The 16,762-nt window shown below is 37.5% G+C and overlaps 1 protein-coding gene across 1 annotated transcript; it reads left to right on the top strand.

Moving 5' to 3' along the window:
- Positions 1-345: 345 nt before the first annotated feature.
- On the top strand, positions 346-3,304 carry LOC137737531 (BTB/POZ domain-containing protein At1g67900-like). The gene is made up of 4 exons (XM_068477044.1): positions 346-515; positions 626-695; positions 823-2,097; positions 2,584-3,304. Exons 1-4 carry the CDS (start codon positions 457-459, stop codon positions 3,079-3,081), a joined length of 1,902 nt encoding a protein of 633 aa, XP_068333145.1. The 5' UTR covers positions 346-456; the 3' UTR covers positions 3,082-3,304.
- Positions 3,305-16,762: the final 13,458 nt, after the last annotated feature.

Raw genomic sequence — 16,762 nt, 5'->3', positions numbered from 1 at the left:
TTGATTTGTCTACTTGCTTAGAGCAGCTTTGGTTTAGTTTTTTGTTAAAAAATAATTAAATAATTTGATTGACCTGTTGGGGATTTGCTCTGTGTCTGTGTGATTTGGTTGGGATTGCAGAGTGATTTGGGTTTCTTTGTTTGCATGTCCAGGTCACATGGGGTATTGAATTTGACTGAGAGGACCTGGACTTTGCTGTTGTTCCATTTGATCCTCCTTTGAGTTTGAGTTTTGTCATTTTTGAATACTCTTTACTGTCACACCCACAAAACAAGAGCTCTTGGTTTTCCTCTGTTCTTGGATACATATCAGATCTCATCCAACAAAAATCCTTCATTTTCTCTTTGGACTAATCTCTAATTAACTAGGGGGAAGGGGGAATTTTAACATATCTGTATAGTTTCAAATGCGTTAAGGAGCTTATGATGTCATAAGAAGAAAACAGAGGAATCAGCCATGAAGTTTATGAAACTTGGATCCCGGCAGGATAATTTCTACACTACTGAGGCTGTAAGGTAAGATTTGTTATGAATTTTCTGGTTAAATATGGAAAAAAAAATTGTTCAATTGATCAAAGGTACTAAAAGGTTTTTTTTTTTTTTTTTTTTTTTTGGGTTCAATTCAGGTCAGTTTCCTCTGAAGTTTCAAGCGATCTCATAATTCAAGTGAAAGGAAGCAGATATTTGCTTCACAAGGTTCACACTTATTACTTTTCACAAAATTAAGTTCTGGGATTTCTTAAAGTTATGTTTTGATGTAATTTAGTTTCAATATCACACATGGGGTTTCTCTAAATTGTTCATTTTCCCACTTGTCACGCAGTTTCCTCTGTTATCCAAGTGTTTGAGGCTGCAGAGGCTCTGCTCTGAGTACCAAGAATCTTCAAGCCACCACCTAATCCATCTCCACGACTTCCCCTGTGGCGTCGAGGCTTTCGAGCTCTGCGCAAAGTTCTGCTACGGCATCACAATCACTCTCAGCGCCTACAACATTGTCGCTTCTCGCTGTGCCGCCGAGTACCTGCAGATGACCGAGGATGTCGAGAAGGGAAACCTTATATACAAACTCGAGGTGTTCTTCAACTCCTGCATCCTCCACGGTTGGAGGGATTCAATTGCCACGCTTCAGAGCACAAAGGCATTTCCTCTGTGGTCGGAGGAGCTCGGAATCACATCCAGGTGCATTGAAGCAATTGCCACAAAAGTCCTCACAAACCCTTCCAAAGTAAGCCTGTCACACAGCTACTCCAGGAGGGGCAGAGACGACATTGTGTCTTGCAATGGCGCCGAGAGCCTCCGGCATAACGGTAGGCCAGAAGGCAGGGGATGGTGGGCTGAGGACATTGCAGAATTGGGGATTGACTTGTACTGGAGAACTACGATTGCAATAAAATCTGGTGGAAAAATTCCCTCTAGTCTCATTGGAGATGCATTGAAAATTTATGCTGCTCGATGGTTGCCTAAAATATCGAAAAACGACACTGATAATCGACAAGCAGAGTTGGATTCGGATTCAAACTCTGCTAATGATTTAATCTCAAAGCATAGGTTGATCTTGGAGTCCATTGTAAGTTTAGTTCCGGTTGAAAAATGTGCTGCTTCCACTAGCTTTCTGCTTAAACTTTTAAAGGCAGCCAACATCCTCAATGCTTCTTCTTCTTCAAAAATGGAGTTGGCCAGAAGGGTAGGGCTTCAATTGGATGATGCAACAGTCAGTGACTTGCTAATCCCCTGTGCGTCGTGCGAAAGCACCACACGATATGATGTGGACATAGTCATGACAATTTTGGAGCAGTTCTTGCTGCAGGGGCAGAGTCCCCCAACTAGTCCTCCGAGGTCCAAGCTTGGTTTTGAAAGGAGGAGGAGGTCTCGCTCTGCGGAGAACATTGATTTTGAGTTTCAGGAAAGCCGGAAATCTTCCTCGGCGTCACATAGCTCGAAGCTGAAGGTGGCAAAGATTATGGATGAATATCTTCAGGAGATTGCCAGGGATGTCAATTTGTCCCTCTCAAAATTCATTGCAATTGCTGAGGCAATACCAGAGTTTGCAAGGCTTGACCATGATGATCTCTACAGAGCAATTGACATTTACCTCAAGGTAATAACAATATACTAGTTCTCAAACTACATTCATGTTTTACCGTATTATAAGTTATCCGCGCAAGATGTCCATAAAGAACAGAAGCGCATTGATATTGTCGAAAACGAAGAGATAACTTGTCCATACATTTTTGGCGACAATAACATTGACATATTATCCATAACATATTTGATAGTACGTTTTTTTTCCATTGGTAAACTACTATTGTGTTAGATTTCTAGGTATATTTCAGTGTCACGTTTTCGAATGTGGGACACAATCAGTAGATAACCAACTTTCTTGACCTTAAAATCTTGTCATCTTCATAACTTCTTGTCAGTAAGGATTAGGTCCACAAGAAATTAAGAAGGGGTGAGTCCACATTTTCAATAGCATAATGATCATAATTTTTTTCATTAAATTTTGTTCCATGCTCTGATTTGGACTTTATTGATGTTACTTATAGAAGTTTGCTAATTAAAGTTGTTATTGCCTACAAATCAGGCACATCCAGACCTAAACAAAAGTGAAAGGAAGAGGCTTTGCAGAATTCTAGACTGCAAAAAGCTCTCAATGGAGGCCTGCATGCATGCTGCACAAAATGAGCTACTCCCACTAAGAGTGGTGGTCCAAGTTCTCTTCTTTGAGCAAGCCCGAGCCGCCATGGCCGGCGGCAAAGTGACCGAGCTTCCTAGCAACATTAGGGAACTGCTAGCGTCACATAACATTGATCCATCGAGGCCTCCGCCCTCGCTAAGCAACGCTAGCATTGTTCCAGCAGAGGACCAATGGAGCGCTTCAGGCCTGAAATCGCCAAAGTCGAGGATGTCAACTTTACAAATGAAGCTGGCGGAAGATGATGATTTGGACGAAAATAATATGCACCCGGATGGAATTGGGAGAAACTCAAAGATGAAATCTCTTTGCTCACTTCCTACTAGACCCAAAAGAATGTTGAGTAAGTTGTGGTCCATCAACAGAAGTAGCTGTGAAAAGAACTGAGTGATTTTTGTTTAATTTGATCCATCCGGCATTTCATCAAAGTGATTTTCTTGACGTAAGTAAGTGACAATAATATTTTCAGTATAAGTAAGTTTCTCTTCAAGCTCGGATGTGGTAAGATTCCAGAGAGTAGCATACAATAGTATGCTTTTTTCCCTCATTCCTTGTAAACTTACTAGGAACAAAATTAAGAAGGATCAATAATTAATTAATGTTCATGTAATCTTTTGTAATAAGAAAGAAGATTTTGAGGGCATGATCAACTGGCAGCAGCAAATCTCAATCAGTTGTACTAGATCAGACCATCTGGGGGACCAATTTTGTTGTCATTGTCAATTAATCTGCAACACCTGTCTTTGTCTCCTTGCTGCACCTCCATTCGATCCCCACCTTCTAATCAGATTTTATTCCTGTGCTGTGAGAGGGAATTCACGTACCTGACTAAATGCACTGCTGTAGTATTGGAATTTATGCAGATTAAATTCCTCAGATTAATAGAAAATTATATATATATATATATATGTGTGTATATATATATATATATATATATATATTTTAATACATTGATATTTTTACACTAGAAGATGAAGAGTTCGACTAAGCCACATAATGAGCAACCTAATTTAGTATCGAATTTGTCATCCATGAGATTCGAATCTAAGACATCTCACTTCTATGTGAAGACGAATACAACCAAACTGTAGCACTGAGTAGCAGAAAATTATATTCTCAAAATAAAGAAAAATAATTATGTATTTTTTTAATTGTTGGTTTAGGGAAATCTTTTGGAAAGTTGAGACAAGGTGCTGTAAACAAAGCACATTGAAAGGATTTAAAGCTAAGAAGTCAAAAAACATACAAGAAGAGACACAAATTATTTACTTTGGAACAAAATCTAAATTTCAACAAGCATACCGCATCATCTAGCCGACACATTCACTTCATGTTTTTTGCTTTTTACAATTTTTGTCAAATTGAAGATGACATCAAACTACCTGGTACTGTGTTGCATGGAACTAATCATAATGCTAAAGCCTATTTGGCACCTAGTAAAAGGCTACTCCTGTTTTAATATGAGCATCCGGCCATATTAGAATGTAAGTATCTAATCCAAAATTACTTGATTATGAACCGAAGAAGGTCAAGATTTTTAAGCAGTTATGGTAGTCTTTCATCCTTTGGTGCCAGATGTTAATGTAAGCTCAGCGCAACTGAGCTTAGTTGACATTGTAAATTAGAGTTTTTGGGAATTACTACTTCGTTTGTATATTCCGTTGTGTGTAATCTTATTTGTATTCTTCAATATAGAGAAGATAAATACAATTTAGAATATTAAATTTCAACTCCTTGAAATTGATTATCTCAGTTCCGGCTTTATGAAGAATTCTTTGGAAGAGCTTTGCATTCTTCCTTCTATTGTGTTCATGGACGTCCTACAAAAGATTAAAAAAAAAATCATGAAAGTGTTGTGGCACCCTCCCGATCTCAATATTGGATCAAAGTAAATACCTATGATATTGCAAGAGGTTTCCCTGGTTAATTTGGCTGCATTTGGTGGTATCTTTCGGGATATTCTCTTGGTTGTTTTGTGGGTTGAATAAGTTTGGCTTCTCCTTTGGACACTGAACTTCACGTTGTTATTCATGTTGTATCTTAGCTTGGGATAGAGGTTGGCATTCATTATGGATTGAGTGTGACTCATCAATGGTTGTTCACCTTCTTTCTTCATCTTCGCCCTTTGACATCGATCCCTTGGAGGGTTTTTGTTAGGTGACATGGTTGTCGAGTTTTATTATCCTCCATGCAGGTTCAGATTTCTCATATTGTTTGGCCAATAGTGGTGTTGATCATCTCGATGTTTATTGGTGGGATTCATGCCTTTCTTATGCTGCATTTGCTTATTCTCATAACCTTTCTCAGCTTCCTTATTATAGGTTTTGCTAAAAGTGATTTTGACCTGTTTTTTATGAATTTTTTAATAGTCAGGGTTTGGATTCCCGTCTCACTTGACATATTGTATTTATTTTATTTTATTAATAAATTCACCTCATAGTCATTGATACCATGTATAATTTTTCAGGTCAACGGGCCGATGACCCACTCCAACAACACTGATATTATCCCCACTTTACCACATGCCCAATCTGTCAGGTGTGAAGTTTTATCACAAAAGGTCTCAATTTTAGTTAGAGTGGGGTAATTCTATTTAAATGGCTTTTTCTCCTTCCCTCTGTCCGATGTGGGATAAATGGGTTGCAACACTCCCCCGCACGCGAGACCCCATTTTATGGGTCACACATGAAGATCCACACATCAGCAAGCATGCAAAGCCAAGTCGAGGCTCACCCATCGCGCGGGGCCAAAGGGGACCCACCTAATCACGTGGCATCTTTGGCCTACGTGGAGCCATGTCAGGACTCACCCAACAAGTGGGGCCAAATGGGGGCCCACCCAATCACGTGGCAGTACGAGCCCGTCCCTTGACTGTGATATCGTATAGATTTTTTCAAGTCGACGGGCCAATGGCCCACTCCATCAACACCGATAGTGTCCCCACTTTACCACCTGCCAAATCCATCAGGTGTGAAATTTTATCACAAAGGGCCTAAATTTTAGTTAGAGTGGGGTAATTATATTTAAATGGCGCTTTCTCTTTCCCTCTGTTTGATGTGGGACAAATGGGTTGCAACAGATTTTGACCTGTTTTTTTATGAATTTTTTAATAGTCAAGGTTTGGATTCATGTCTCACTTGATATATTGTATTTATTTTATTTTATTAATAAATTCACCTCATAGTCACTTCTCATGAGAGCAATGTTGGAGTGAAATTGACTTTACGGTTTATAAAAGAAGAAAAACCTCATATCTTGGCAATAATCTCAATAACTCTCCCACGACAGATATTGGTGAGTATCTGTAGAAGCTGATTCAACCGAAGACAAATGTTACCTTGCTTGCATTTGGATTTTACCTACTTGCATTAATTTTAACCATCTTTGGCAATTTAGTTGAGACTTCCAATCTGCAAGAACAAGTTGGGGTCACTTTCCTTCTCCTGTTGATATGTAAAGTTCCATGGTTGCCATCCAAAATGATTAGAGCAATAGGAATGCCATTGCTATTGTTGCAATGCTAGGAATATACTGAGTCAGATGCCAATGTATCATTGAGATCGAATTCTGCATGCAGAAACAAACATCTTGCTGTTTGGGGAAGGACTTCAGAGATGGACGGAATTGATCTCGCGTGTGTAACCTTTGAGTTGGTGCTTCATAACATGGTGTTATTTGGCTGGATATAAGCCAAAAGAATTATGTGCGAGATGTGCAGGATCGCACGTCGAGGTAGTACAATAATAATCTACAGTTACAAAATATCCCGGTACGGTTTGGCTTTACTGGAGGACACCTGCTATGTCCGTGCCTGTGACGGCGATCGTTGTCCTTTCTGTAAACTAAAATAGAAAGGAATGAAGTTCTCCAAAAAATGTAGAAGTTTTGAGTGGTGAATGATTCTTGGGATAAGTCGTAGACTAAGTCGCTTTCTTTAAAACATTTCGCGGCTTTGCCCAAAGTGTGCAAACATTTCACAAATACCACGTCGTCCCTTGGATAAAACAACCCAGAACCTTCTTTTTCTGATGAAGTTCTTCCTTGCATACCGGAAAAACCTTCAAATATATATATATATATATATATATAAAAGAGACGTTGGGATTACAAAACCGTAAGGAATCAAAACTGTAGGAGTTATTTGGGGTGCAAAACTATAGGAGTTACTTGGGTTCAAAGCCGTCGGAAATCATAAGGAAAAATTAAAACGGACGAGATCCAAAACGGAAAAAAATCAATACGGAATGATTATGGAAGGATTTTGGATTAAGACTTGTTGTTCTTCTCTATACAGAGAAGGAATCTCAAAACATATTTATGTGGTGCCAATTACTCCTTATTAACTGATAAGGTTAATAGCAATTAACAATTATATACTTAATATTTCTAATAAAACAAAACATAAATACATATATATATATATATATATATATATGAATATTTAAATAAAAACATAACTGCTCCAACAATCCCCCACTTGTTTTTATTTAAAAACCGTATATCAAGCAACATATCATAAAGCTATGCATAAGTAAAGGTGTTTCTCAATTTGAACCTACACATAGTGTTAGTGATCCATATTATACTAAAATAACTTATAGTTTTGAACTCTATCTCTGACAACACCTCACACACAACTTGATTAAGGTGAAGTTCAAAAAGCCAGCACATTACGGCCATGTGCTTGTATCCCAGTATAGTGAATGCTCTAGAAACTTGCCCAAGACTTCATAGGAAACGACCTTACTTCCACATTCACATAGGGAAAACTATTAAGGATATTCCTGCAGCTAGATATCCCACTCAACATAGAGTATAAACCTTACTAAGAGAAGAAAAATCTCAACCTAAAAACGCTTCAGGATGTCATGCTTCTTAGGGATTGACATGGAATAATATTCCAAATTAAAATGAGCAAGACTTCACTCATATCACTTGTGACTTGTTATTACCCTTTGAACTTATTTCTTGGGATCTCCAGTCTATAAGTTGGGTTGCTATCACAAATGACTCAATGTTTTACGGGCTTTAGTCACATCCCTTTCGAGGTTTTCCAAACCTTTTCTCGTGCTAGTCCTTTCGTTAAATGATCAACCAAGTTTTCTTCATACTGTATATGATCCACTCGTACAACTCTATTAGAGAGATAATCTCTTACAGTGATGTGCTTACGACATATTTGTTGCCTTTTCCCATTATAATAATGGTTTTGCACTTTAGCTATTGCCGATGTGCTATCATAATGGATCAAAAATGTTGGAATCAGTTTCTCCCATAAAGGGGTATCTGACAGTCAGTTTCTCCCATAAATGGGTATCTAACAGTAGGTTTCTCAACCATCCTGCTTTTTTGCTTGCCGTAGCTAACGCTATTAATTCTAACTCCATAGTAAACTGAGTCAAGATAGTCTGTTTCTTAGACTTCTATGACACAACCCCACCACCAATACTAAAAATATATCCACTAGTGGTTTTAGAGTCATCTAAAAAAGGTATTCCAATTAGCATCACTGTAACCTTCTAGGACAACGGGAAACTTCTCATTGTGTAATATGAAATTCATCGTTCTTTTAAGGTATCTCATAAGCCTCTTTATAGCATGCCAATGCTCCAAACTAGGTCTGCTAGTAAACTTGCATAAAACTCATACGGCATAAGATATATCAGGCCTAATGCAATCAGCAGCATAACGAAGGCTACCAATAATACTCGCATACTCATATTATTTAACAGTGTCACCAGTGTTCTTGAACAATTTTACACTATGATCATAAAGAGTCCATGCTGGTTTACAATCGAAATAATTATACTTTCTTAAAACCTTTTCTATGTAGTGGGATTGATCTAAAGAAAACCCATTTTCGGACCTAGTTATTTTCAAACCAAGTATAACACTAGCTTCACCCAAGTCTTTCATATCAAAATTAGCACATAATAAAGATTTGACATTATTCACAACATGAATATTTGAACCAAAAACAAGCAAATCATCCACATATAGGCATATTATAGTGCACATATTATTTTCAGACTTATAATAGATGCATTTGTCACTTTCATTTATTTTAAAACCATTCGAAGTAACCAAACAATCCAATTTTGCATGCCATTGTTTAGGAGCATATTTCAATCCATAAAGAGACTTGTCTAACTTGCAAACTTTATTTTCTTGTCCTGGAATAATAAAACCCTCTGGTTGATCCATATATATTTCTTCCTTTAATTCACCATATAAGAAAGCTATTTTAACATCCATTTGGTGCACAACAAGATCATGAATAGAAGCTAAAGCAAACATTACGCAAATAGATGTTATTCTAGTTACAGGTGGATAAGTATCAAAGAAATCGATATTTTCTCTTTGTCTATAGCCTTTGGCAACAAGTCGGGCTTTAAAATTTTCAACTGATCCGTCAGGTTTTACTTTTTTGTTAAGAATCCATTTGCAACCTATTGTTTTGCAACCAGGTGAAAGACCCACCAAGTGCCAAGTTTGATTTGACCCCAGGGAGTCCATTTCATCATTTATAGCTTCTTGCCACAAATCTGCATCTGAAGAAGTTAAAGCTTCTTGAATTGTATTAGGATCTTCTTGTAAGTTATATACATGAAAATCAGACCCAAAATCTTTAGCTATTCGAACTCTTTTACTTTTCCTAGGTTCTAATACAGCTTGACTATGTTCTACAACAATAGGTTAATAAATTTTAGAAGAATTAGAACCCCCACTGTAACATCCCACATCGCCTAGGGGAGTAGATCCTGTAAGTCTTATATGTATATTCTCATCTCTACCTAGCACGAGGCCTTTTGGGAGCTCACTGGCTTCGGGTTCCGTAGGAACTCCGAAGTTAAGCAAGCTCGCATGAGAGCAATCACAGGATAGGTGACCCGCTGGGAAGTTCTCGTGTGAGTTCCCAAAAACAAAACAGTCAGGGCGTGGTAGGGGCATAAAGCGGACAATATCGTGCTACGGTGGAGTCGAGCCCGGGATGTGATGAGGGCCTGGGCCGAGATGTGACAATTTGGTATCAGAGCCAATCCCTGGCCGGATATGTGCCGACGAGGACGTCGGGCCCCTAAGGGGGATGAATTGTAACATCCCACATCACCCAGGGGAGTTGGATCCTATAAGCCTTATATGTATATTCCTATATCTACCTAGCACGAGACCTTTTGGGAGCTCACTGGCTTCGGGTTCCGTAGGAACTCCGAAGTTAAAGGAGTTCGCGTGAGAGCAATCCCAGGATGGGTGACCCACTGGGAAGTTCTCGTGTGAGTTTCCAGAAACAAAACTGTGAGGGCGTGGTAAGGGCCCAAAGCGGACAATATCGTGCTACGGTGGAGTCAAGCCCGAGATGTGGTGGAGGTCTGGATCAGGATGTGACACCCACTATTTCGAAGATTAAAAGGAAAATTATTCTCATAAAAATCAGCATCAAGTGACTCAATTATGACATGGTTTTTCAAATCATAAAATCTATATGCTTTGCTATTACATGTGTCACACCCCAATCCCGACATACGTCCAGGATTGACAGGTGACGTCACCAAATACCCGTAACTCTAACATACCCCGCCTTCGGGAAATGGCAAAACACAACTTAAGATCCAATTAGGCAATAATTCTTCGTAGACTTTATGGCTGCATCTAACATCCTCGTTAGACTGCGTATGTACCCGAAATAGGGATCAAGTCATTCGTAGTTCATTCAAACATTATCCTCAACTTTTATCACAGTACTTTTAAGTGGAAAATCATAGCACTCACCAATCAATTATTAGAACTTGACATGTTTGAAATTACTAGGTTAAGGGTTACATAACAATCCCACATGACCATTAACATTTCCACTTCATCCATCACATAAACCATCATGTTTCTCCACATAAAATTACAATACATAACATGTAACCAATTAAAGAATCAACAAAGCACAATATTATTTTCTAGTCACATCAATCAACTAAAATAATCATACTAATAACAATCATATCCATCGTCATTTCACAAACCCGTCAATTAATCAATTCATGAATCAAAGATGCAGGATCTTAGCATTTAATTACGTTAATCAATGAATACAGTAACATATCATTTCACGAATTTAACCAATGAACTCTATATAATTCCCTACTTGGATTATGAGTAATAACATGGTAATTCTAATTTGTATACACAAGATCTATTATGGGTAATTCTCATTCACTCGAATCTAGGATACTAAGATAACCTTATGGAAATGAACAAGAGCAAGGATTTCAGACCACTTAATGGAATCCAACAACATCGGGTCCCGGGCCACTCAACAGAACCAAAATACCAAACAGTTTCTTGTAATCTACCCAGACCTGTCATATGTCAAATCAGTGCCTACCTCAAGGGAATGGTGCACTGGTAAATCAGAACTCGGTTAAGCTGTGAAGCTCAGGTGAGTGACAATAATACAAGTATGTGATATTCAATAAAAACAGAGCATCGATCATAATCTATAAACATCGAGTATAGAATCATGCTTTATGAAATCATAATCAAGTCACTGAAAAACTCCGAAGGAGTCACCCAGACATCTAACAGCTTTTCCCATTCAAACCACTAAGATTCCCAAAAACCATCGTTCATATGTGCATTAAAAACTAAGGCTAGAGGGAAGCAGTTCGGCCGAAGCATGCATAAGTAACCAAATAGGAAGTGGTCCCTTATCGCGGATTAACCAAGCAGAACCAACCCTACAGTAACCAAATAGGCAGTGACCCCCTATCGTGGATGAACCAAGCAAAGTCACTCCTACGCATCTATTAGGCAGATTCCAGACCACTCAATGGAATCCAACAACATCGGGTCCCGAACCACTCAACAGAACCAAAATACCAAACGGTTTCTCGTAATCTACCCAAACCTGTCATATGTAAAATCAATGTCTACATCAAGGGAATGGTGCATTGGTAAATTAGAACTCGGTTAAGCTGTGAAGCTCAGGTGAGTGACAATAATACAAGTATGTGATATTCAATAAAAACAGACCATCGATCACAATCTATAAACATCGATTATGAAATCATGCTTTATGAAATCATAATCAAGTCACTGAAAACTTCGAATGAGTCATCCAGACATTCAACGGGTTTTCCCATTCAAACCACCAAGATTCCCAAAAACCATCGTTCATATGTGCATTAAAAACTAGGGCTAGAGGGACGCAGTTCGGCTGAAGCCTACATAAGTAACCAAATAGGAAGTGGCCCCCTATCGCGGATTAACCAAGTAGAACCACCCCTGCAGTAACCAAGTAAGCAGTGACCCCCTATCGTGAATGAACCAAGCAGAGTCACTCCTACGCATCTGTTAGGCAGTGATCACCTATCGCGGATTAACCAAGCATGATCACCCCTAAATGTGTGTGTATGGCTATACCAAAGATATAAGGATCGCCTATCGCGGATTAACCAAGCACAATCCATAGAAAATATGGTCCCCTATCGCGAATTAACCAAGCAAAGTCACACGTACGAAACTGTTAGGTAGTGATCACCTATCGCGGATTAACCAAACATGATCACTCCCAAGTATACATGGCTATAAGGATCGCCCATCGCAGATTAACCAAGCGCGATCCATAAATAATATGGTCCCCCATCGCAGATTCACCAAGTAGGACCATCCATGTACCACTACTACATGGTGCAGACTCGGTGTCACCTAACCCCGTGACACTAGGGTAATGGTCCCCTACTAGCCCTCGCATTTCTCAACATTTCAAATGTTTATTTATAACACAATTCATAAACATTTCAATATGCACTTCAAATCACCTTTTCTTAAATATTACCAATCCATGAATCAATTCACATTTGATAAAATAGATTGATGGCCAATTATAAAAGAATCACATTCTCATAGAAAACACATTTATAAAACCAAGTCACATTTTCATACTAGTAACCATACATATTATTTCTCATCTATGCAATCAACATTGTAAAGTTTTATGCCTATGCTTCGTAACCTTCTTTCTTTATCCTGTAATAAACCAACTTAAAGTTAATGGTTTTCAACTTAAAACACTACCTCTTCACTCCTGCCACTACCCTTTTTTGACATGTAAATGCGGAAAATATATATATTAAGAGAAATTGGTTCGTTTACCATTGATTTGAATATAAATACTAGTAAACAATCTAAACTCTCAAACCCCAACCAAACACACTCAAATAAGCACAAAATTAACAAGGATGTTATTTCAACTAGAATTCCCTTCTAGGTCTAGATGCTTGGTAACGAAAGTAGCATTTCATATAACAAAACTCTAAGTCCAGAAGGTAAAACCATTTGCTTGTTAATCGATATAACAAAACAGTAATTTGGTTTAACTCAATTTAATAACCTTATCAATAATAGAACTTAATAAAGATCCGCATTAACATTTGGTTGTTTACTAACAATTAAGTTTCAGCATCCACATCCAACAATTTCATAGAACAAACTAAGCGTAAGTTCTCTTGGGTAATAAATCAAACACCTTGCAAGCATACATGAATTTATCTACTCAACCAAAAATATCCACTTGCCAGCACCCACAGTTTCACACTCTTCAGCACCCAAAATATCAACAACCACAATCATACACATCAACATAATTCTAAATTTATAAAAAAAAATAAAAAATAAAAAATAAAAAACCTCACCACTTGCCAGCACCCTTTGTTGTTGCTGTTGCAATTGGATGACCACCGTTGCAAATTGAAGCGAGATTCTCCCTTTGCGGCTTTGCCTCAGAGCAAGAGTGAGAGTGTGGACCTCCCCTTCAATATTTTACAATTCTGGGGATTTAAGTTTTGAGAATCCTTTTCCTTCTTCCCACTTGGAGTTAATGAGATCATCTGGAAGTAGAAAACAGAGAAAGTTCCAGACAGTTCCTCTGAATGAGAGTCGGGATTTTTTATTTTCTCCCCCCTCCTCCCTGATTGGTTGCTGCCTTCCTCACCTTATTTTCTTATTGGTCCACAAATACACATGCCTAATTGACCTCCTGCCATTTGTCTAATTGGTCCACAATCACTAATCTGATTCATTTTCTTTCCCACAAGGTGAGAGTTTAAATAACTTAAAATCTAAAGTTTAGAAAAACAGCTTCAAATGTCTGTAATTATACTGTTATAATCCGGACTCACAAACAACTTTCGCATATGCCCTCATGGTTTCGAGATTTATTCGAAAACATTAATTGTGACCTCGAAAGGACTACAGATTTTAAATTAATTAATTTCCAAACTTCAAACTTCGTAATTAGTTTAATTCAAATCTAAATTCAAATAAATTAATATAAATTCCCTAAAAATAACATAAAATTTCAATAATAACAATACGTAGATTATTACAGTGAAATCCGGGAACGGGATTTTACAACATGCATAACCAATAAAAACACATTCATATGCTCTACTAGCCAATTTCGATCTTTTTGGATCAGGTTTACGAACATAAGCTAAACAACCCCAAGTTTTGAAATACAACACATTTGGTTTCTTATTTTTCCAAATTTCATAAAGAGGGATATTCGTTTTTGAGTTAGGAATTCTATTTAACACATAACATACAGTCAACACAATTTCACCCCACCAATAAGAAGCAGCTCCAGAACCAAGTAAATTAGCAACATCCAATTCACAAAGAGTTCGATTTTTTCTTTCCACTATACCATTCATTTTAGGAGAATAAGGAGCAGTAGTTTCATGAATAATACCATATGAATTAAACAAACTAATACATTCAGTGGATTCATATTCTTGTCCTCTATCACTACGAAATCTTTTAATCTTACGATTAAATTGATTTTCAACTTCAGTCAAGAAAGTTTTGAACATGTCAATAGCTTCACTTTTATTTTTCATAAGATAGACAAAACAGTAATTCGAACAATCATCAATAAAGGTAATAAAATAACGTTTTCCATTTCTAGTTAACACTCTATCAAATTCGCATATATCGGAATGAATTAAGTCAAGTGGTTCAGATACTCTATTAAAAGATTGATGCGAAGTTCTAGTGATTTTAGCTTGACTACAATCTTAACATTTTTCAAAATCAGTCAATGATAAGTTGAGTAAAAAGCCTAAGTGACTCATGTTCTTAACCAAGCGTTTGTTAACATAACAAAGTTTAGCATGCCAAGTATTAAAAGAAGACAACATGTAAGTAGAAGTAGACATTTTATTAACATTCAATTTAAACACTCCATCAGTAGCATATCCCTTTCCCACAAAAACCCCATTTTTAGTAAGAGTACATGTATCTACTCCAATGGTTCAAGTGAATCCAGCCTTGTTGAGAAGAAAGCCCGAGACCAGATTCTTCCTTATCGTTGGAGCGTGCATCACATCTTTCAGTATCATGGTATTTCCAGAGATGAACTTCAACTCCACCTCTCTAGTACCAGCAACATCAGTTGAGTGCTAATCACCCAACAACACATTTCTTCCCTTAGCCACAGAATAGGTCTTGAAAGGGAACAATTGTAGCAAACATGGCGAGAAGCGCCAGTGTCCACCCACCACCCCTCGGATCCATCAACAAAGTTGATTTCTGATATCATTGCAATCAGTTGCTCTTCAACAAGATTTCCTGAGAAGCAAAGTTTTCCTTATAATGCACGGCATATTGAATTCGTCTTAAAATTGTTGTAAACTGAAATAGAAATGAACGAAGTTACCCGAAAAATGCAGAAGCCTTAAGTGGTGAATGATTCTTGGGATGAGTCGCAGACTAAGTCGCTCTCTTTAAGACGTTTCGCGACTCTGCCCAAAGCGTGCAAGCAGTTCACAAATATCATGTCGTCCCCAGGATAAAACAACTCATAACCTTCTTTTTCTTATGAGGTTATTCCTTGCACACCAGAAGAACCTTTGAACTTACACCTTTTCGGTATGTTGCTATCAAACCAATATATGTAAAACTTCTTCTTCCTTGTTTGTTTCACTAAACCTTTCTACAATTCACATGACTTATATATATATAGGTAGCCTTCCATTTTTCAAAAAAAATGGGAACATCCTCTTAACTGTTAGATTTGGCTTTAATGAAATCATACGGTTGAGATTCTGTGGCCTGTGATTTAATCTCAGTCATAGAATTTCATTAAAGTGAAATCTAATGGTCAAGAGGGTGTCCCTATTTTCTTTGAAAAATGGGGATCATTTCCCTTAAAGGGCCTATATATATAAAGAGATGTTGGGATTACAAAACCGTAAGGAATCAAAACTGTAGGAGTTATTTGGGTTTAAAACCAATGAGATCCAAAATGGAAAAAAAATCAATACAAAATGATTATGGATTAAGACTTGTTCTTCTTCTCTATACAAAGAAGGAATCACAAAACATATTTGTGTGGTACCAATTACTCCATATTAACTGATAAGGTTAATAACAATTAACAATTATATACTTAATATTTCTAATAAAACAAAACATAAATATATATTTGAATATTTGAATAAAAACATAACTGCTCCAACGCTCCTTTTGATATGATTACCGTCATCATGGTCATTATAGTTTTCCTCTACATTTTGCCAGAATTGTGTGGAAGCGAATGTCAAATTGTATAGAAAAACATTGACACACAGCTTCAAGTGTTGCAATAAGAAACAAACCATAAAATAAAATAAAAAACCAGCCAGATTTCGTGCAATATATAGAAATTCTATATAAATTATACTACAAATGTGCTAGTTTTGCAGCGATTATGAAACCCTTGATAAAATGCCAGCTTTTTAATTCTCAATACAAAATAAGGATGGTTACAAAGTACACAGAAAATACAAAAATTCCAAACTTTAGCAAAGAGGCATGCCATATATTAACGCTCTTATTTTTCTTTAGATCATTGTTGGCGTTACAAGCTTAGGATCATGGTGATGAGCAGAGGTGAGTTGCATTAGAAGCCAGCCTTAGGCGCTGGGCCTCGGGGCGAAGCATAGTTCATGCTTTTGGTCCGTTGGAGGCTCGGGGAACGGTGAAGCCTACAACGGAACGAACCTTCATGCGTGGTCGGGGAGCAAAGGCAATTGTT

The sequence above is a fragment of the Pyrus communis genome, chromosome 6 (genome assembly GCF_963583255.1).
Source record: "Pyrus communis chromosome 6, drPyrComm1.1, whole genome shotgun sequence".
In the NCBI taxonomy this organism is placed as follows: domain Eukaryota; kingdom Viridiplantae; phylum Streptophyta; class Magnoliopsida; order Rosales; family Rosaceae; genus Pyrus; species Pyrus communis.
Note: the sequence above shows the minus strand (reverse complement) of the source record. Positions and strands in the feature narration are given on the sequence as shown.

Coding starts and splice junctions, on each gene's coding strand:
- LOC137737531 (XM_068477044.1), top strand. CDS start 457: ATGAAGTTTATGAAACTTGGATCCCGGCAGGATAATTTCTACACTACT. Junction 516..625: donor TACACTACTGAGGCTGTAAG/GTAAGATTTGTT, acceptor GGTTCAATTCAG/GTCAGTTTCCTCTGAAGTTT. Junction 696..822: donor GCAGATATTTGCTTCACAAG/GTTCACACTTAT, acceptor CTTGTCACGCAG/TTTCCTCTGTTATCCAAGTG.